The following is a 22,344-nucleotide window of genomic DNA, read 5'->3' as shown; positions in this document are numbered from 1 at the left end:
AGCAGCAAAGGGGAGCCTCTCCTTGAAGAAAATCTTTGGGTTTTTTTCTCCTGTTTAAACCCCCTCCCTCCCCGCTTCTCTTTTCATCCGCACCCTTTGTTCACGTCTGCCTTCCTGATTAAGAACTAATCAGCGAAGATAGATTAGTCGGGGAGCAGCGCAGCCCTTGGGAGCCGCGCAGCTCCGGCGGGTCAGGAGCCGGGAGGCACCGCGGGGTCACCGGCACCGCCGCGGAGGAGGCCCGAGGAGGCCGCGGAGCCGCGCTCCAGTGCACGGAGGAATGCGGTAACAAGATTTAAAGGAAACGTACAGAACTAACGAGGATTAAGGCTAATTGTCCTACGAGGGGCGGCAGGATGTGGCCGTGCGGGGAGCGGCTCTGTTCTGCGACGGGGGGGGGGAAGTCTGGGAGTTAGCAGGGCTCAGGTAGGGTTTAGTTGGTTTAGTTGCTGTGTGGAGAAATTGGGAAATAAGTGGATTGGTAATGAAAACAAAAAAAGTTAAGTTCTCCCTTAAAGACTTCAAGGCTGTCGGAGCAAATATTTCTGCAGTTGGTGGGAAGCATCCTCCGAATGGCGGGTTCTGGCCGGGCTGTTCTTGCTGGCTTTGCTCAGCTCTGTGCAGGGAGCTGGTGTCCCCTGAGTGTCCCCTGAGTGTCCCCTGAGTGTCCCCCTGGGGCTGGCAGGAGGCTCCTGCTGAAGGACTCTGCCTGCTATGAGTGTTTTGAATGCTGTTGGAGGTGTTTAGAGGACCCTGCCTCCCCTCCTAGGTCAGGCTGGTTATCAGAAAGGCCACGGGTATCTCTGAGCTTGAATAAGGGGGAGATTTAAGAAGCAAAAGCCCTCAGGCTTGGTCCTTAGCAAGCCACAGTGTGTGAAATGCTGTCTGGAGCCAACCATCCATCATCAAGTGGTACTAGAGGGCAGCCAGACCAAAAAGAGTTATTATTAACATTGTATTTCTGTGCATTGGGGAAGATCTGTCCCTGTCTGGAAGAAAGTGAGGTTTGCCTGCATCCCAGCCAGAGGATGGAGAGATGATGCCCTTCGAGGCTGCGGGACCCTCGGGGCAAACCCCTGTTTATTTGCCTTGTGCCAAGGGAGGGGATCACAGCGGGGTCTGGGGGCACCAGGGGCCTGTGATTCTCAGCAGGTGTGGTTGGCTAAGTTGCTCAAGCAAACTCATACTTCCTTGGGCCTTGAGTTTTAGCTGTTCCTGACTGAAGTGGTCCAAAGCTCAGTTTTCTGTCCCGTACAGAGGTGCCTTTGGTGACATTGGGGGTGTGCAGAGACAGGGGAGGTGCCTGATTTCCCAACTGTTAGATTACAGCTGGACTTTGCCACACCTGAACCCTCAAAACTTGTCATCTTTTTGTTTATACTTCCAGTTACCACAAGTCCTAAGTCCTGACTCCAAAAGCCCCAAGCAGGCAATGCTCTTGCAAATGGAGAAGATCAGTTTTCCCTCCAAAGGGAGGAAAAAATACCTGTCTCTGGGGTAGACTGCCACCCTCAAAGCAGCCCTGCCACCTCTTCCTTGGCTGTCACACACACGCTGCTTCAAGATATGCTTTCTTCCTGGCAGAAGCAGCAAACTTGAAATTTTAGTTGATGCCTCTTATCAGAGCTCTCCTTTTTCACTTGGTGGGCAGTGTTCTCCGCTTGCTTTAAAGCTGTGCTGCTGTCGGCCTTGTGTTTATTTTACTGGGGAGAATACTCCTGTGGAGATGGTCGCGTGCCAGGAAGGAAGGGATGTAAAACAGCATTGAGATCCTGCTAACAGTGGTGACACATCCACGAAGGGCAGCAGAGTTAGAGTCCTGTGCTCACATCCTGCAAATGCTGCGGAGCTGCTGGCACCCTCTGATCAGAGCAGGGCAAACCAGGCTGGCACATCTGGGGCTGTGCTTCCCCCAGTGCTCCTGAGTGCATGGTGTTACAACCATCCCAAGCCCTCTCTTCAACTACACACTTCCAGGAGAAGCATTCTGTGCAGCAGCCTCCCTACACCTATCACCAGGCACAAAATAACATACCCCATTTTCCAGTGTGAATTATTTCCCATTCCCATTCTGAAGGCTCATGCAACCAGAGTCAGCTTTCCTTTCTTCCCTCCTCAAAACATTAGTAACTCTGCTGGGACCTCACACCTAAAAAGCACCAGAAGAGTGAGCACAGCCCATATTCCCTAACTCAGGTCCTCACCATGAAGGTCAACTGCCAGCACCACTCTCCATCCAGGCATGGGGCTCCAGCCCTTTCAGAGTCACAGGAGGTCTTGGTCCTGGATTCGACCATCATGGATTCTCATCCCCACCTGAACTTTTTTTTCCAACCACACAGGTTTTTTAAGCAAGGAGATGTCTTCACCATGTAGTCAGCTCCCAAAGCTGACTGGTAGGGTTATGGAAGTACCACAGTTTAGCACCATGTGCCAGCATTCAGCATATTTAACATCCCACCCAATTAGCAACCGTTTTATATAAATGGTTTATTTGCCTTATTAATGTTAAAGCCACTTGTTTCCCCGGCACTTTCACTTAGGTTATTAATCAATGTGCATTTTAGTTTTTTGCTGATTACTCTAATGGCACAAAAAAATTCCCCAGACTCACAGAGAAAGCTTATAATAGCGAAATGATTTTTTTTTTTTTTTTTTGCAAACTTGTCAAGCAGTCAAAATACACTCTTTGATACCCAAACCAAAGCCCTTTCACCTACGCTTAACAACAGCGAACTATTTTCAGTTGAGCTTTACTGCATCTGTTAACTCAGCTGCTAATCCATCTTGCAGGCACGGGAATGGCAGTGCACACAATACCTCAGTGACATACCTCCCTTCAACACAACAAATAATCCTAATTATTTCCATAGCGCATACCTACAGTTACTTAAAATATCGTATACAACCCAGGTCTGTCTGGCTTCTATTTTTCCATTTTGCTTTGTTGACAGCTTTGGGTTCCCAAATTTACTGCCAAGAGGGTCAGGGAGTGCAGAGAACAAGAGAGATTTATATCCATGTGTGTACATTAAGCCAAATGCACATTAAGAAACTTAATTTTCTACTGGAAAGAGCAACTTAGGACACAAAGAGGGCTCTTGCATCCACCCACCCAGGTCCAAATAACCACTGCAAAGCTCATCCTGGACCTGATGACAGAGGCAGTCCCTGAAGGACCAAGTCTGGGTAAATGCTGTCTGCTGAGGTCAACCAGAGTGATTTTGGAACATCCCTCCTGGGCAGGGATAGACCAGGAGAGCTATTCCCACACTCCTAACCCAGCTCTTCAGCCCCAAACAAAAGACAAAGATCTGTCTCTGCTCTCCACAGCAGCCCAGAGAAGCATCATTGGTCAAATGAGATCCCCTCCTGCCCAGCTCTCAAATTGAGGCTGGGGCAATGGGAGAGGTTCGGGTGGAAGACCCCAAGGACTAAACCCAAAAACTCTACAGCACATCTGGGCTGGGGCTTTGCCCTTGGCAGGTGATGTCTTAGCAAGGAGGGTGCAGAATCTTGCCTTCAGTGAGGTTTAAAGAGTTCATTAGAAGCTAAAACCCAGCTCACCTGAGGAAAAATACCATCACTGCTTCATTTCCACAGCACAGCCAACAATTTCCTACCGACAGGGTGGCCCGAATACTGCAAGGTTTTACACCCTGGAAAAATATGCCATGATAGAGCCTGCTTTCATTCCAACAAACAGGATATTGAGTCAATTAGTGGCATACCAAACACTAACCAGACAGATGAAGATAATACATTTCTGCAAACATCAAAAGAGAGAGAAACCACACAAAGACCTGAATATACAAATAAGGCGAGGGGGAAAAAAGAATATTAAAATATTACATAATTAAGCTTATTATTTAAGCAAATCTGAAAAGGAAATAACTCTGGCTAACTAGAGGATTCTCCCTGGCTCTAGCTAAGACAGAAACCTTCAATGAAAACCAAGAGTTGTTAGTTAATTAAAAAAACAAAACCAAAAAACCCTCCATGGTATCTCTGAGTGAGAACTTAGGAAATGCAAATTCTCTTTATTATCACTAAATTCTTTAGGCATGAAATAGTTTTCTCATAACATGTCTGCCTACACACACAGAGTGAGTGGTGTTATACGAGGGACAAGGTATGCTGAAAATTATTGTTCTTTTTTTCTCACTTCTCTGGTGAGGAGGTTGGATACAGATAATAGATCAACCCACCTCCAGGATGACTGAGCCCCTCTACCAGCTACCAAAGAACATGTAAAAAGCCCAATACCTGCAGTCAGTAACTCTTACCTTTACCTAAGGGTAAAAGTCACAGGAAAAAGAAGTTGCATACAGCCAGCAAACTTCAAAATTCAACAGACTGGTCAGCAGATTTTACTGGGGTAATCAAAAAAAACCTCACCAAGTATAATTTCATGCAAATAAAGGGGGTAAAAGGGGTGGCACAGAAGAGAATCCATTTTGGAACAGCAAATACACAGAATTACTGAAGCCTCAGGCACAAGGAACAGCAAATAGAAGAGATCTGGCTGGGAGACAGTCACTTTCGTTGTGAGACTTCTCTTATTTTTTTTCCTCAAATTTCCTACTAAGAAGGTGAAACAAAGCCAAAAAAACCTGCTTGCTTGTATTTATTTTTCCCCTAAAGCTGTTGGTTATTTGAAAAAAAAAAAAAAAAAAAGCAGCCTCTTACCAAAACTGATCCCATCACAACCAATGTCATTTAAATTGGAATATTTTTCCTTCTGAACATTTTCTCCCTCTGTTTTTGGCCCCTCTCCCTCTGCATGCCCCAGGCACCTCCAGGGATGCTCAGACCAGTGCTGGGTGGCACCACACATGGACAGGTGGGAAAAAGCAGGAATATGCCACTGCCAACCACTTTTCCAGTACTTTTTTCCTTTTCAAACACAGCTGATTCCAGTGTCAATGCACAAAAACACTTTTCAGAGCCACACACTAGACTCTTGTGAGATGCACCCAGGCTCACCTATTTGTGCCAGCAGACTGGTGGTCATCCACTGGCAAGTCCCAGATCTGGCAGTGGATGACCCTTGTGATTCTGAGGATCATCCTTTATGTGGAAAAATACCCCTAAAAATTACAAAGGCAACTCAGAAGGATGTAAGACATCCTCAGAAGGATGTAAGGTTTTGTGGAGGCACTTGGTAAGACAGATCTCCTCAGCCAAGAGCTGCACCACCATGGGAAGCCACTGTTCTCCCAACTGGTGGCACTGGCACATTTCAATGCAAGCAGCACTGTCCCAAGGCACTGGAGCTGTGGCTGTGTGGCCAAACCCCCTGAACATCCATCCCCCCTTTCCAATGTTATCAGCTATGCAGGGGCTCAACAGAAGTGAAGTTTTCCTGCTTGCACAAGCAGCAAAAACAGGACACAAAGCAGAGCTACCATTTCCATGAGTTCCACAGCAGTAAGAGCACTAAAGGCATGCAAACTGGCAGCTGTGACCCAAGCAAAATTTTTTTAAAAAACCCCAAAAGCTAAAGATGTTTTTAATTCCTCAAATAAGAAACAAAGCTCGTGGAATTCAGCCACAATTTCCTGTTTTCGACTTAAAATAAAATTTGAAAAAATATCCCAGGCTTTATACAAACAATAATATAATCTATAAATTGGAACACAAGAGACATGTTAATTAACTTCCAGAGATTAATTCCCTATTGCAGGATCCAAAAATAGGCACTGCGGAACCTGCTGCAATTCTGAGACCAACTTTACGCAGAAGAGAAGGGGAAAAAAGAACACAAGAAACAAACAAACCCAAACAAAAACACAAGACTAACTGCAAACAACTATATTAAAGGGCAGTGTATGAATAAATAGACAAATATCTGGGAAGCAGCAGAGCGATGTTTTCCACTTGTAAGGACACGCTCCTTCACCCTGCCTTGGGTAGTTTTGGGCAGGGAGAAGAATAAGCTGGATGCAGGAGCTCAGCAAAGAGCCAGGACCAGCCAGGGCCACCCAAAAGTCTAAAGTGGCATGGACAGGAGACTGCTTTTACTTCCCTTGCTTTGATAGCAGAAGCTATGTGAGTTCTTGTCAGCTGCCAATGGCAGGGCTCTCTTCAGATCAGCACAGGCAACCTGGACTTTGGAGCAGAGCCCCAACTCCTTATCTCCTTCCTCCTGGTGCCCTGCATGCCACCAGCCACCCGCACCACAGCACCCACTGATCCCTGGAGTCCCACTCAGGGACGGAGCAAAAGTGAGCCCAGGCTCCACACCAAGGAGAAACAGCTTAGTGTAATTTCATCTGGAAATATTGAAATGCCAAGACTGCATTTTGGTAGTGCTCTTCATCAGCAGGTATCTAACGGCAGCAGTGTGAGCAGTGGTTATGCTGCGGCTGTGCCAGCATCCTGTTGGGATTACGGCAGCGCCGGTGAAGATGGACAGGAGTTCATGGTCCATTCCCAAAGGTGCTGAGCATCCCCAGATCGTTTTGTAGCCAGGAAAGCTGGGCATTTTTGGTATTTTGGGTAAATCAAAGGTGATTGGATTGAGTGGACAGTTCAGTAGCTGTGTCTGTCTCGATGACTCTGCCGGAGTCAATCACAAGCTCATGCTTTTCTTTCTTCTTCTTGGCCCTTGCTAATGCAGGGCTGGAGCAGTGGAGCTGTGCTCAGGGGTGATGCTAGTGTTTCTTGTCATCTTTGTTGGGGGTTTTGTAAAGCCTCAGTAGCATGTCAATTATAGATGATGGGTGGAAGCCTAATATTCTGTGATAATTAGAAGGCAAGTCTAGTGTGAAATTGGATTAGGGTCCAGCATTACAGTCCGGGATTCCTTTGGTAGCTGGTTCAGAGGAAGTCATAAAACTCCTTTAAAGATGACACAGGTCCATGTGTGCTAGAGGGGAGGGGCAGAGCACAAGGCTGGAATGCTGGCCCTGCTCTCAGGTCCTCAGCAGTGTTTGCCTCCTGTTCCTCCACCACCCAACCTTACCCTAGCCTGATTTCTCACATGGGAGCAAAGTCCAGCAGTAACGTCTCAGACCATAAACCACTCCTGGCTTGTTTGCTGAGCTCCAGTGAGGGGCTGGGCTGTGTGGGGAGCCTTTTAAAGAAATATCCACTCCTTGCCTCCCAGTAAACTGCTCTTGAAGCTTTAGCTAGTTTTGCTGTCCTTGAAGTATGAACTTGGTTGAGGTGAGGAGAAGCAGGCTGAGAAGGAATGCTAGACATCCAGAAACAGCATTTTGAAAAGGTCTTGGAAAATTGTTTGATAAAGAGAACTGCTTTTCAGTATCATGTAGCCCTTTAGTTTGCACTGCTCACTTGCTCATTTGATGAAAACTTGTTTTTCAACACATTGCAAAATAATTACTTGATTTAGAAGAAACTCTCTGTGCCTGGAGTCTGCTAAATGCAGTGTTTCTGTAATAGCTTAAATCATAAGTTTGCAAGATTACCTTTCTGAGCACATTTTCTTGGATGTACAATGGTAACATCATGTACCATCACATTTGTCTTTAAACAACCACCTTCATTCCCCATAGGTGTGCTGTTACAGCCAAGGAGCAAGTATCTTCCCTCATTTCTCTCTCTGTACTCATATGTATCATAAAATAAGGAAAAGTATTGCTGCAACAGGCCATGAGAAAGATCTGCTGCAAATCCATGTCAAGCTGTGGTGATGGTGTGCATATGCAGTAGATATTTGGAGTCAATCTCTGCTACTTGTGCTCTTTTTTTGCCGTGCAGCCCCTGATGTGATGATTGCACACCCTGCCAAACAATTCAATAAAAAGTCTAACTTGAAAGGAGGCTGTGGCAGAGTTATGTTTTTGCTGTGCTCAAATGGTGATAAATTACAAAAGCTGATGAGGTTTTCACACTCAACAGTAGATGAAGAGTTGCCTTGTATGGGCATTATTTAATGAGTTTTAACTTGGGAAATAATTATTGCCTAATGTGTCCTTGACAGTGAGTGCACACCATAAGCGTTCTCTACGTAATACACATAAATATTAGATCTCTGCTAAGTATGCCTAAATACACATATTTTTCACTCGTTTTCCTTAGAGGAGTTCACTGCCAGTTTGACAAAGGGTCTTGGCTTTGATCTTGGCTCCAGGTCGGTGTTTGTGTGTTCATAACTGCTCTGTGTTCACATGGAGCTCTGCAGCCTTCATCCCTTCCATTCCCCTGCTTGTAGCACCGTGGTGTTTGAAAGCTGTTTGATGATGTTTTGCATCAGGGTCTGTCTGAGTGGGATGATATCCTTGGATGGATCCTGGATGGATCAGCTCTGCTAGCAGATTTAAAAGGCCAGACATGAGATTTCTCTCACACCGTGCCAGTGTTGTTTGGATGTATTCTTAGGGATGTGGTTGTGCTAAGGACAAACCTCTGTGTGGGAAAGCTGGGGCCCCCAGTGTCTTCCAGTGACTTTCCAGTGGCATCTCCCACATAAGAAAACTGCAAGAAAAGCAGCCCACAGACCTAAACTTTCTGTTTTTTAAATGCTGAGTAGCAGAGTGCATCCTCCTATGATTAGCACTGAGTAGCCAGAGCTCTTCAGCTCCAGACAGAGCTAATTCTTGATCATGAGCCAAGACCACATAGTGCTGACATGACTGAGAAATATCTTCCATAATTAGATTGCTTGGTCATTCATTTTTGAATGTCTGAGTTACATTTTGGAGCATTATTTCTTAATGATCAACCAAATGGGATCTGTGCAAGCTTGATTTACTGTCAGTAGTGCTCTTGCTTGGCTTTGCACGTGTGTCCTGGGGAGGCACTGTCAAATCTGGGACAAAGGGGATTAGAGGAAATGATTTTGCTTTGTAACATCAGGTTGGATGGTAACTGTAGTTCAATAATGTTAATAGATTTGAAACAGATACCTGTATTTGTGAAATACTGGGCCTTTTTTGGTAATAAATAAATTGGAGAAGTTGTTAAAACCACGGTATGAGAGATCACAGGGCATCTGTGGGCAACTTCAGAAGCATCTGTGAAGTGTGACTAGGAAAAGAAATCCTGCTATCAGTAGGTCTGAATTAGCTTTGCTGCTATTCATGGTTTGTGTTGTGTCAGAGTCCTTAGTCCTGTATTGGAACTGGAGCAGAGATTCAAGGTGCAATAAAGCAGTGATGCTTGAGCAGTTTCTTATTTTGATGCTTGCTGGTGAGGTGGGCTCAGAGAGGAGGGCCCAGGCATGTTCTAGAATGGATTTAGTGGGCAGGATCTGAAAATCTGGGTGTACCCCTTCCTGTTTTTTGAATTACTTACGAAGCTACCTGGAGCTGCCTCTCTTGGAGCTGTGTATTTGCTGCTGGAGGTACTCCTCTGAGACAGAAAGAATTAGTCTGGGGAAAAAAGGATATATCTGTAAGGAGTCAGTGACATTTTTCTGTGTTTTCCAAAAGCTTTGCTTAAGCAGTGCTGCTTCCCGTAGCAGACTTTGAGCTTTCCGTAATTGAAGAGCAGTGGATGGTCTTGTGCAATAAATTAACTGTGTCAGAATTATCTGCTGGTCAAGGTCTCTCTGTAATGCCACAGAAAACAAACAAACCCTGTAGCGCAACAGGGAAATAGATTTTAGGAGGAGAGGTTCTTAGGAAATATATATAGAGGGAGATATAAAAATATTTGTGTAGTTTTTTTAAGATGGCCCTGAAGTACCTGTAAGGAAGGAGACACTAACCTTTCTGGGCTAGGAAGTCATGCACAGTGATACAAAGGTTCACTACCTGGGCAAAAGGCATTGTTGAGAAATCTTGCACAAGGCAGGGAGAGTATCAACCTGTTGTGTTAACCATGGGCAGGCTTTGAACAGCCCAAAACCTGCTTTTGTTTCTCTAAACCCAGTTTTGATACTCTAGCAGGTAGGATGGATGGCTCTTCCTTAAACATGTGGTGCACTGCCTGTCAGGAAGATGTTATTTTCTGCATGGGGGCTGACAAGTCCTTTGCAGCTCTGACAGTGAGTCTCTGAACCTCCACGGTGGTTGGAGGTCCTTGGTGACTTCCAGGGTGGGAGCAGGCAGGGAAGAGCTTTCCCTTCTCCATCTGTTTCCTCAGAATGAAGGATAAGGTCTGGCAGCAGGGTGTGAAATAGGAGAGAAGGCAGCAGCTTACATGTTGGCTGTGTCTTTTAAAATACCATCTTACTTGGAAACATGAGTTTCTCATCCTGACTGCTTGTTTTGATCGTATCTTCTGTGTTGACAAAGATTTGCACAGTTTGCCCAAATCTGAACCACTTAGGCATCAGCCCACCTGCTTTGTGTTGGTGCTGCGTTGTGGGGCCTGTCAGAGGGCTGGAGCTGAGGACTGCTGTGCCAAGGGTTTATCTTGGCCCCCAGAACTTGACAGTGGGATTTTACGGGTGGTGCTGGAAGAGGACAGCTTCATCCCACACTGCTGCAAGGCATTGAAAAGCAGAAAGATTACATGGGTCCAGATCCTATGTCCAGATTGTCTGAGAGATTTTGAAATGGAGCTGTTGCAGATACTGAAACACTTGGTGATGATCCCTCTGACCAAGTCAGCCAGATGAGTGATGACCAGATGACTCTTAGGAAAGAATTATCTTAAGGAAAAAATATCTGTTTGAAGTCTCCAAAAACAAACCCCCTATTTCCTCCAGGATGATGACAGAAAACTGCAGAATTAGGAGCTAATTAATATGAAGCGGTTTCATGAGCCATTGCATAAAGCAAGTATAATTTAGTGTCAGTGACATCCGTGTTTCTGAGAGAGACTACTTCTCCTCTGATAATTGGACTGGGGAGGGGTGAAGAAAAAAGCACTTATCTGGACAAAAAGGGCCATTGCCACTGATGTTGTGTATTAACTGAATGAACTGTGGAAGTATTTAAAATACTCAGCAAAAACTTCATGCAAGTTACCATATACAATATATCTATATACAGGTCAATTTTCTGGTTCTTCAAATTATATTGTACAGAATGAATACTTGTTTATTCTGTTTATTAACTGATTAAGTAAAAAGACACTTTTTTGTGTTCTTGTAGAAAGACAAGGTTTTTACAAGTGTTGTTGTAAAGTTTCTCTAAGTAATCAGGTTTTGATGTGCTTGGCCCAGTGCTCGCAGCGGGGGATCTCCTATGAAGTAAATGGTGCTGCAAATCTTCACACACCCTGCCTCATGAGACCTCTTTTCTCTGGCATAGACAGTCCTTTTAACTTGGGATATTTTCTTCTCTGCTTTTCAGGTGACCACTTGAAAGTCTGCTCGCAAGGCTACACATGCTGCTCTCAAGAAATGGAGGAGAAGTACAGTCAGCAGAGTAAACACGACTTCAGAAACGCTGTCGTAGAGCTTAGCAATCACCTACAAAACATGTTTAGTTCCCGATACAAGAAGTTTGATGGTAAGTGCAGAGACCTTGAACTTGCTCTCCTTGGGATAAAAATGTGAAAAATCCCCATCCTGTTGTTTCTGTGCAGTTTTTCTGCTCTGTCTCCCCCTTTGCTGGGAAAGTTCATGACTCGGCTCAGAGGGCAGAGCATGCCTTGTTTTGCAATCCTGTGAGAGAGAAGTATTTGCTGATTATGGCTGCTTGTTTCCCAAAGAGAGAGATCTTTCTTTCTGATTAATCTTTTGAAAAGCCATTTTGCTATAATGTAAGATTGCAGTTGGTTTTGTTGGTACATCCCCGCAGCGCGCATAATTGTAATGTGCACGTCTCACAGCCCCGATCCACAACAATGCTGCTCTTTCCCAGCACATTGTGAGCCCACAGGATTTGTATCCATCTCACTTTTAGCCTTTGGGGCTAAGCAGAGCAGCAGATAAACACAGTGGTTTTGTGTGGAGGCCGAGGGTTCAAGTGTGATGCGGGGTCAGAACCATAATGAACAAGTCTCGGCTGAGTTCCCATCGCTGGAGTGATGCTAACTGCTGACAGATAAGCAAATGACTGGTCTTGGTATTGCCCTTGGGTCCACATGTGTCCTGTCAGACTGGCTCTCCATAGGGCATGCCTGGCTCGTGGGAGCTGCAGGAAGAAGCTCCCTTTGGAAGTAGCTGGCACACAGCCAGCACTGCCCACCTTGTAGCCAGGTGCTTTCCTTTGAGAGCATCTCTGCAAACAGCTGAAGTCTATGCCTGGACACTGGGCACAGCACGTGGCTGAGGTCCCAGGGCATTTCTTGGTTTGCTTCTTGGTTGGTTCCTGTAGGGCTTTGTAGGTGTTTCAGTGCTCCTACAAAGGAGCCCCCTCGTACACAACAGCCCCCTGTTGCCTGGGTATCTGGGGAGGAGGAGCAGGGTGTCAGCTGCTGCTTGGGTTGCCCTTGTTGGCTGGGGGAGGGAGGTGACAACCAGCTGCATATGGAAGTATTTGACAAGTCAAATGGACTGGGTTGCTCACACAGTTCTGCTTGTACATCACCAGCACACTCTGTGGTAAAGGACAGTTCCCCCATGCAGCTCCTGGACATTTGTTCCCTTGTTTGGTCAGTGGTTCAATGTGAGTTTTTTATGAATACCCCAGAGTTTATGCCTTGAACCTCCCAGCAACTTCCTCTGCACTACTACAGCAGGTAGCAGCCTCTTACTTTCAAAAGGGATTGGCACTAAGGTGAGAGAAAAAAATCCCTGGGTATGAAATTGCAGTGAGTCAAAGTAGAATTATGCAATCATCTTGATAGCATCTAAATCTGCTGGCTAAATATTTCCCTCTTAACCTCTGTTGTCTCTACCTGCTGGTACACCAAAGGGGTGATAGAGGGAGAACCAAAGTGTCTAGACTTGCAAGCTTATTAAATGCAGAACAAGACACTTAATGAAATCCAGCCCATAGATAAGCCCGTTCAAAGAGACCAGAGGAGCAGCATCTGCTTCACCTTAAATGAACGAGGAGGCTGTTTGAAATGCTGCATTGGAAACAAAGAGCATGCATGGGTCGCTGCATTAGCATCCCTGACATCCTGAGAGGTGCATCTGCCCCTTTGTGGGGGGAGGGATGGCTGCAGGGCTGTGTGAGAACAGGGGGACATTAAGCCAAGCTGAAATGGATGCCTGTCAAAGCATAGGGCTTCAAAATAGCTGAGCTTTGGAAGGAAGCCTGCACAGGCTATTCTGCCTGTGCTCTGTGGTTCTCCTGTCAGCCTCTCAGAGTATATTCTGTGCTGGTCTCACTCTCACTTTAGCCTGGGAAGTCCTTGACTGGCAAGTCTGGAAGGGGATGGTGTTGTTCAGCTGTTCCTGAAAGCTGGATTTAGTGTGCCTGGCCTGTCCCTCAAGGGCGTGTCTCTACCTCAACTGAAACTAATGAAGGAGAATTGGCAACCTCCTCAGCCTGTCCCAAAGCCTAATGACTCTGTCTTTGAGTGCTAATATCAGAACTAAATCTTCATTTGCTGCAGACAAAGCTGATTTAGGGATTTTCTTTAATCTTACCTGGGGTGGAAGTAGAGATGAGCTGATTACCACCCTCCGTCATTTACCTCTTGGGAGGCTTTTAATCATGACTGCCTCTCTCCCTCCAGCCCAGTCACCTGGAGGCTGAAGGCACACCTTCCTTCCTCCTGGTTGCTGGAGCAGGTTGAGGAGTCTCTTCACTGAGGTCCTCAGGCTCTTCTATAAAAATGTTGGAGTTCCATGCCCTAGACTGCTATGTTTTGTTTGTTTAAGAGCCTGCTGTTGAATGTTTAGCTGCTTGTGGGATGGCATTTCCTTCCTTTGGTCTTGGTGGTTGGTCATCAGATCAGCTGTGGTCAGTTGTGTCCTGCACATTTGAGTTCCTCTTGCCCAGCGTGATTTATCCCACACTTTTTGATCTAATGTACCCAAACTACAGGAAGGAGAGGCAATTGAGACCCGTATATTTGTCCTGATCCTTAGGGATGAGACTGGAAAAGGACACAATCCCTTCCAGAGCTGCTCTTCTGCATGGACCCAAGCTCTGATTTTACTATTTGCAGCTCTTCAGGCCTTCTTTATCACTTGTAGCTAAATCCATTCAAATGGAAATAAAACTGGCAAAAATGAGCTTCCTCAGTTTGACATGAAATCCTCTGTGCTACAGCTGTGCAGAGTGACTGAGTAGGCAGGATGAGTTATTCCAGTGACCAGATTCACTTCAGATGGAGTGGACACTTCTCTTGAGGGGTGACACATCCCCGGGCTGCGATCGGCCACTCCAGGGTGCAGCCCAAACAGCAAACCCTGTCCTCCAGCCCTTTGGAAATCTTTGTTGTGGATTCTGTGGCTGCTAATCTCCCAGCCTTGACATTCAGGTCTGGGAGGAAAGGCAAACCTGTCCTGCCTCCGTTATGTGCTTGACCTTTGCAGCAGTTGCTGCTCAGAAGGACAGTCCAAGTGGCGGCACATCCTTTGGATGGAGGCTGGGATGCCCTGTGGCTTCTGGAGTGTTTGCATCAGCTGTTGCTGGAGTGCTGTGTGCTGTTGGAACTGTTGCCAGAATTGCTCTGATCTGACACCAAAGCTGCACGGAAATGGATTATCTCCTCTTTAATCAGGAGCATGGAACAATCTGCTGATTATCCATCCCCAAAGGGCTGTCCAGGAGTCATTTCAGCTCCCAGTGCATTATGTGACAGCATCAGATCCTCCTGTGCATATTTGGTTTGCAGGCACTGGGAGAACTTGTGGAGCTCAGGAGTCCCATATCTTACATATTCTGTCTAAATATTTGCTTACAGTACAGGTATGTGTGCCCCTGGAGGTCTCCCCTGTTGTAATTTAAACCACTAGCCTGATGCCAGCGTTGCAGTAAGAGGTGTATTTTCAGCAGCAAGGGAAATGCTTTTTTGTTAAAATAAAAAATACTTTGTGAGTTGTTGGATTCACCATTGCTAAATTATTTTAGAGGTGAAAATTTGCTGGTTAATAATCTCAGATATGTTTGTGGGCTTCACTGAGAAATTAAAAGAGTGGGTAAAATTTTCTGGCCATGTAAGTGTCTCCTTCTGTGACAATGACATTCATGGGAAAGCTGGAATTGACTGTGGTGACGTCTCATGCCATAGAAGCGGCTATAGCAGTCAGGGATTTAAATACCCCTTCCCTTTTTTTAAATGAAATCTCTTGTGCCTTGTCTTATCTTCACAACTTACTGCCCTCCCCTTCACTCTCTTGGGGATTAATAACATTATTAGAATTAATAGTGACATTAAGTCTGCATAAATGCTCAGTTCCATGTATTAAATTTGAACTTTCACCTCTTCTGCCCTGTGAGGCTGAAGTTTTCCATGCCAGGGTCTGTGCTAGCCAACAGTGCTTTGGGGAAACTGCTCAGCTGTTTTGAGGAATTGGAGCCAGGACAGGACATAGCCCATAACTCTTCTGCAGTGTTTCCGCTGTTCCGTTGCTTCCTAGATAAGATGTTCTTACTTTTCACTTTTTAAAGACACATCCTGAATTTCTTGGAAGATGTAACTGTTGTGCTAAGCCCTTTTCTGGGGGGAAAAAAATAGAGGGGCTGCTGAGTCCCCCAAGCTCCTTGTTTCTCCTGCCCCTGTATTTCACAAGCACTTCAGTTGTTGCACTTAAACCAAGTTGTGTCCCTTTCTTTTGTGCACTCCAGGCTTAGGCAAGGCAGCAAACTTCTGCAGCCCTCATTGTACAGGAGGGAAGCGTGTGAGGGGTCTGTCTCTGGACTGGGCTGGCAGTAGGTTTGGTGTTCCCAATGCCCAGATGACAGGAGTTGTATCAAATGGTGCAGCCCACGCCAGCATCTGGGAAGCGATTAAATGCCAGGAGTTCCATTTCTGATCCAATCTCTCTGGATTTTCCATTAGCATTTAAGATAAAACAAATACAGAAGTGTAAAAGGAAACCCTTTGGGGACAGTAAGTGGAAAGAAACCAAATCCAAGAAGAATGAGCTGGCCAGGGGTCCCCAAGTTCATGGTACACACAACCTTCTGCTGTACAAGGAGCGGGCAGAGGGGCTGGAGAGGGATTCCTGTTTGGGGGCTCCATGTTTGATTGGGCAGGGTAGTTACAGGCACAAAGTGTGATCATGATGAGTATCTTTGAAGCATCCCAGGGTGCCCTTGACCAAAGTGTGAGCCCTATGTTACTCCTGGGTACATGAATTTCTTCACTGAAGAATGAACTGGCATGTGGCTGAATCCAAGAGACTGGTCAAAAGAACACTGGACAAATAGCTTCCAAGCTCTGCTGAAACCAAAGGAATAAGCCTGTAATTAATTTCAGAATTTAGGTTTTGTTGTTCAGATAACCCTTTGCTTCCTGCTGCTATCTCCAGGTATGAGTTCTCAGGGAGGTGTGCTGGTGCAGTGGGATACATAGCTGGGATGTATTAATAACTGGGAAGGACACAGAGGGGACAAGAGAAAGCTTTTGGTGGTCTCCTTTCTGCTGCTTCAGGCAGTGTGGAGGCAAACAGTGAAAGATGAGCCCCACAGGTGCCCAGCCTGCTGCTCCTATAGTTAGAATTTGGCAGCCCATCGGGGTGCTCTGCCTTACCAAAATAACTGCCCTTTGGGGACCTTCATCTCACATTAACTCTTTTACTGGAAACTGCCAGTGGGAGCAGGGACCTGGGCCCTCATCCTGCTCCTTTGGCAGGGTCCCCCCGTGTCTGTGGCACCCAGAACCATGGGGTCAGTGCTGGCTGCCAGCACATTCATAGCTGCAGGAGGCAGCTCCAGGTGTCTTGGCACAGCTGGAGCACTGAGTGGTGGACCTCTGCTGTGCCAGAGCTGCATGGAGTTTGAGCTTCTGAACAAACCTGTGTGGTGGGAAGAGCTCTCCCCTTGCCACCCACCTTCAGGTGAGTGCACTGATGACCATGGCATCGTTAAGGCACAAACAATAGTGTGGTTTGGTCTTTGCACCCACTCACAGTGAGGTGAAGGTGCAGCCTTGTTCTGCCCTCCCCACAAATGAATGGCACCAAACCTCACGCCAACCAGGGCAGAAAATGTTGGGAAAATTGACCTCAAAGAAGCTGTTGTGGGGAGGCAATCCTTTGGTTTGAGATTGTTGCTTCCCAAGGATAGGGAGGGAGTCATTGAGGAGAAGCTGGAGGGAGCAACCACCAACACACTTCCTTTAGAAAACCCCACTTGTGGGCTTTTTGTTTGTGCTTTCCCACTCAGTGCAACAGCAATGAAACAAATTGTCTGCTGTCTGTGCCTTGGAAGTTTGTTTATTCTTTGTTTTTGTTCAACTGGCTCCTCTCCATCTGGATGTTTTTAAGGAGGTACGTACACCACCATGATTTTTAGTTTTGTTCATTGAGAAGGGTTGTGCTTGTCTGACAGTGGTGAGAGCCAGACCTCTCTTTTGGCAGGCTTGGAAAGATCCTAAGGTCAAGTTCAAGTTACCACAGAAATAGGAAGTCTCATAGGGTGAGGTGAAGGGGGTTCCTGCCTTGTTGATTAGGAGAGGGGGGAAAAAAGATACTAGATCTTGTAACTAAGCAAAGACTTCAGCAAGGGGAAAAAGCAGTTAGTATATGGGCTTGGGGGGATGAAACACTCTTATGTGATCTCAGGTCAAAGCAGTTCTGCTCTTAAGGTCACAGGTAAACTGCTCTTATCCTTCTGGCTTTTTTTTCCCAAAAGCAAAGATGCAGGCAACAGGCTTTGTACATGGCTACAGGAAACGTGCCTGGTGCTCTCTGGTTACTAATTGATGTCAACCAGTCAATGAGCTATTGTTTGTCTGTTTAAAATTAACTCTCTCTTCCTCCTTCTTGCACAAAGGAACCACCAAGCCTATGTGCATAGTCCTGGTAGCTGCTGCCCTGGATGCCCATTTTGGTGGTGGTTTGGCTTGGGGGTGTGATAACCCACTGGTGCAGGGCTGGAGCTATTTTATTAGTGTTTAATGTACTGTAATGTCTTAGTGTCCAGCCACTCACATGCTGGCTGAACAAATAAGAGGCAGCCCCAGCTGGAAGAGCTCTCTGTGCAAGTGTAATGAGATGAGGGTAACTGAGGTAATGGGAGCAGGAAAGACATCCCCATTGTTCAGTAGTGCAAGCCCTCCTCACACTCTGACAGCAGTAGGAAGGGAGGCTTGGGAAAGCATGTACCTGTGAAATACCTTAGTGAGTGTCCCAGAAAGTTCCTTTGCATTGGGAGGGTGTGGGAGGCAGCCTAAAGGAGCTCACTAGCAGGTGAAGTTTGGGCTGGGATCTTGGTGTATTGGTACCAGATGGATGTGGGGCAAAGGCTGAAACCCCTGAGAATCACAGGGTGGCTGAAGAGATTGAGGAATGGGTGCAGTGAAAATTAGGCATGGGTGGAGTAGAGGGAGGAGCAAATAATGGAGGAAGAAGAAACAGCTGTAGGGAGGTACATTGAGGAAGAGTTGTTGCAAGGAGGGGGATGGAAGTGCTGGGAACGATGGACCTGCTGCTTGGGGAGGAGGCAACATGGAAGCAGGGGGAGAAAACTCAGCATAGCTGACCAAAAATGGGATGTGTGAGCAGTGACAGTCCCTGAAACCAGGAATGAGGAGGCTATGAATTCTGGGCTCATCCTGCTGCATGGATGTGGCAGAGCAGGATGGACTAAGAAGGGACCAAGGGCATTTCTCACTGTTTTCTAGTTTGTGGGATGACTGGTACGTACAGCAGGATGCAATGTGCTGCTGTTTGTTTCTTGGATCACAGACAGCAATCTCCACATTGTCCTCCTCCTTCATTGCTCCTTAATCTCTAACAAGCTCAGTGTCAGTGTGATTGATGGTGCTACCCAGTGCTGTGTGTTGTCTTCTGCCCTGCTCTTCTGGACTCCACTAGCCCCATAGTGCTCCAGAAACCAGAACTTCTAGATACCATGGTTTTTGTGTGGTTTTGGTTTTTTTTAACCTCTGAGACTGTGACCTAGTTGTTTATGTTGTCTTGACTTTCACTAATCAAGCAAAGTTCAGGGAGATGTTGTTCTTCCCAGCTCTGCAGTGTTCACATATTGTGCCTGTTGCTGTGACACTGGCAAGATTTAAGCCTGTACTTCTTCAAGCCCTGTGAAAGAGTTCTTCCCATGTCAGGCCTGTTGCTGTGACACTGGCAAGATTTAAGCCTGTACTTCTTCAAGAGTTCTTCCCATGTCAATAAGTGCTAACACATGTTTGAAAACAGGACAGATAAACAGCTTGTGGATCTGCCCTGCCCTTCTGAGTTCATATTCAATAAATGTGTTAACACTATGTGTTCATCGGTTTCTCAACACTTCCGGAAAAAGGTTGTTAAGCTAGGATTTGTTTTTCCCGGTGGAAATTACAAATGCTGTATATGCAATAAAGGAAGTGAAGGCATATTAAAAATAATGAAGCACATTCAGAAAAAAATAATTACTTTTCTCCCTTTGGACTAGGTGGCATGGCTGTGGACGGCTTCAGCCTCCAGGTTAAGAGAGCTGTGAAACATTTGTCTCTTTTCTCCCAAATTCCATTTATCTGTCTGGACTGGATTTTGCTTTAGACGGTAGGAGCAGCTGCAGGGTGGAGTTTGCATTTGCACCTCTGGAAAACCCAGGGATGGAGCCAGCCCGTCCACGGCACAGCCTGTGGGGCCGTGGCTTGGGCAGGAGCGTTGTCTGGGAATCCATCTTGCTGTTGTGGACATTTTATGAGTAAACCTTTTAAGGAGAAAATATAATTAATCTCTTTGTGGCAGTGTTCTCTTCTGCACGCTAGAAAGCATAATTGTCTATACAGACAAGCAAATTAAAGGTTTTGGTAAGACAGACGGTCCTTAATTAATCATAATCTGGACAATATATTAAGAGTATGCTCAAAATGCTGGGTGGCAAATTATCTGAAACTAATTAATTGTGCCCATAAAAATTCAGCATGTTCCATATGCGTGCTTGAACCTGGTTTTATTTGTTTTTTAAGGTGGTTGAGTAATTGCACATCTACCTGGGATCTGTTTGTGTAGTTGATTTGCAAACCTCAAACAGAATAAGGCCAATTGAAAACTTGGCTTTTAACTAAGGAAACCTGGTGCATGGGAAATGCAGCATGTCTGGTGGCTTTTGGGAGCAGAAGGGCAGCCCTGGTGTCCTTTTGGAAGGGCCCCAGCACACCTGAACATGGGCAACAGATGGGTGTCTGTAGCAAGCACATTGGCTCAGCAGCCTTGCCGAACTCTTGGATAAGACTTGACCTTTTTTTGCACTGCAGTTGAGGTTTCCTTTGTTCTATAAAATGTGGGGGTTTTAGGTGAGCTGAGCCCTGGGTCACTGATGATTTGACGCTTTGCAGTGGTTACAGAGCAGTAAGTGTGGTGCTGTGGAGCACTGTGCCTCTCTGTGTGAAAGAATTCCCTGAAATAAATGTGTTTTGCTCCTGAAGATAAAGAAGTTGAAAGCGCAGCTTTGCACTCCTGCCGTGGTCAGCTCTGGATTCAGCCCTGAGGACTCTGCCTGGGGCAGGCTGGGGAGGCTGAGGACACCAGTGCTGGGGTCCTGGCACAGGGCAGGTGGTGGCAGCTCAACCAGGCAATGTTTGCTGCTGTTTCCTTTGTTGCCAGTGCATGAACAGAAGTGCCAAATCTGTCTGTGGGTGAAGGGGAATGTGCACCTTTGATGTGTTCATCTCATTTCCAGGGGCTGCCTTTGATTTAAGTAGGACTGTGCCCTGCAGCAGTGGACTCTCCTTAGCAAAAGCCCTCTTGTATGAAAATCCCACTCTTGAGATATCTGAAAATGTTAGCACAAGGAATAGGAAAACACTGCATCCCTTCTTACTTTTAAAAAACCAAACCGGACAAAAAAGAATATTTTCAGGTGGCAGCTATGCATCCAAGAGCAAAAATATATTGGGTCTGAAAGTCAAAAGAAGTAGATGTGTTGTCTGGAGGTGGGATTTACTCTGTCTTGCAGTGGGTGGAGTGAGTGTGTTTCTTCAATTAGCTCATGTATCTGCAATTTGGAAGAAAGATTGTTTTGAATTATTCTGGCAGTGGAATCTGATGTCATGTGGAAGCACCTTGGGGAGAAGCAGTGCTCTCCTGCACTGGGTTACTGGCAGGGCTGGTCTGCCCTCAAGCTGCAGAGAGGTAATACATCTTTTTATCTGAAAAAAAGGACATTTCCAAGTAGCTATGGTTATGTTTCTCAATGTGCTTTTTGAAAGAATGATTTGTTCAAAAGCAGAGACTTTTTTCCCCAGGATTTTTATTGCAGAGATGGCACATATGTCACATCCTGACTTTCTTCCATTTCCTGACATCTCTAGGCTTTCACAAAGTGGTGGGCATTGAAATTCTACCCTGAAATTAAAAAATGTTAAAAGAATAAACAGAGCCCAGAGTTGTAGATTGCCTGACTGCAGATTACTGCCTTTTCTGCCTCTTAAAGTTAATTGCATTGGAAATGTCATCTTCCTTTGAGCATCAAAGCTCGTAGCATGCACAGGATTCATTCTGCAATACAGACAAATTTTAAAATTGTTTCTTGGCATTAAGAAAGGTTTTGTGGCTCTGATCCCACAGTGCTGGTTCCCTCAGCCTGGAGCTCCTCCTCCTGAGCATCACCTTGAGTGACAAGGTGACTTTGCACCAGCAGGACTTGGCTGAGGTGTGTTGAAGCAGTACAGCATGGCCTTGCTCTTTGGTCAGGTTGGACCAGAGCTGGCTGTGCCATGTTATCCCAAAGCCTTGTCTGTGGTTCATCCTCTCTGTGTAAGCCATTCCTCTCTGCAGGCTCTGCTCTTAGTCAGGAGAGCCAGGGAGACCTTGGAGCCACGAGCTGCTCTTGCAGGTCAGTTTGTGAAACCCTTCCCAACCGTGTGTGTGCCTGTTTGCCGACAAGAGGGGCCAGCCCTTGTCCAGGGAGTTTAAACAAGATAACTGGAGGGAAGAGAGAGCCTGCCATCCCTCCAGATAGCAGTGTCTGAGGGAGCACTGGCAAAGTATGATTTGTCGTCTGTGAAAAATGTTTGCATTTGACAGCTTTTCACAGGAAGCCTGTCAGAGTGATAATTTAATGAGTACAGATTGCTTGCAACACAGCTGTAAAACGTGCTTTTACAGTGCTGTAAAATAAGCAACCGAGGCCTTTGTGTGTTTGCTTTGTTTGAGAACAAGTCAACTTCTAATACAAATGAAAGGTGGTCATTTATTTTACCCAGCAAACAGTCAAGACGTAAGAGAGGAACCTGCCATTTTTCTTCTTGTGGTGGCAAGGTTAATGCTGGGTTATGTTGGTGTTTGCTAATCAGCTCATTTCTGTGAAGGGGAGAATTAGTATCTAATTAGATATAGCAAGTTCCTAGTCAGATTAGCATTTAACTCATAAAAAGGACTTTCAGGCTTTTTTCTTTTCCTTGCAGGCATCTGTGCCCGTAGTTCGCACAGAGAAAAGATTAATGTTCCTTGTGGCGCCCAAGCTGATT

The 22,344-nt window shown here is 45.9% G+C and overlaps 1 protein-coding gene across 1 annotated transcript in view; it reads left to right on the top strand.

The window, feature by feature from the left end:
* GPC4 (glypican 4) overlaps positions 1-22,344 on the top strand; it is a 66,824-nt gene that overhangs the window by 18,641 nt on the left and 25,839 nt on the right. The window contains exon 2 of the mRNA XM_041396605.1: positions 11,211-11,369. Within this exon, the coding sequence (XP_041252539.1) occupies positions 11,211-11,369 (159 nt within the window). The remainder of the gene's footprint in view (positions 1-11,210; positions 11,370-22,344) is intronic.

The sequence above is a fragment of the Onychostruthus taczanowskii genome, unplaced genomic scaffold, assembly GCF_017590055.1.
Source record: "Onychostruthus taczanowskii isolate IOZ18803 unplaced genomic scaffold, ASM1759005v1 scaffold13, whole genome shotgun sequence".
Lineage (NCBI taxonomy): Eukaryota > Metazoa > Chordata > Aves > Passeriformes > Passeridae > Onychostruthus > Onychostruthus taczanowskii.
Note: the sequence above shows the minus strand (reverse complement) of the source record. Positions and strands in the feature narration are given on the sequence as shown.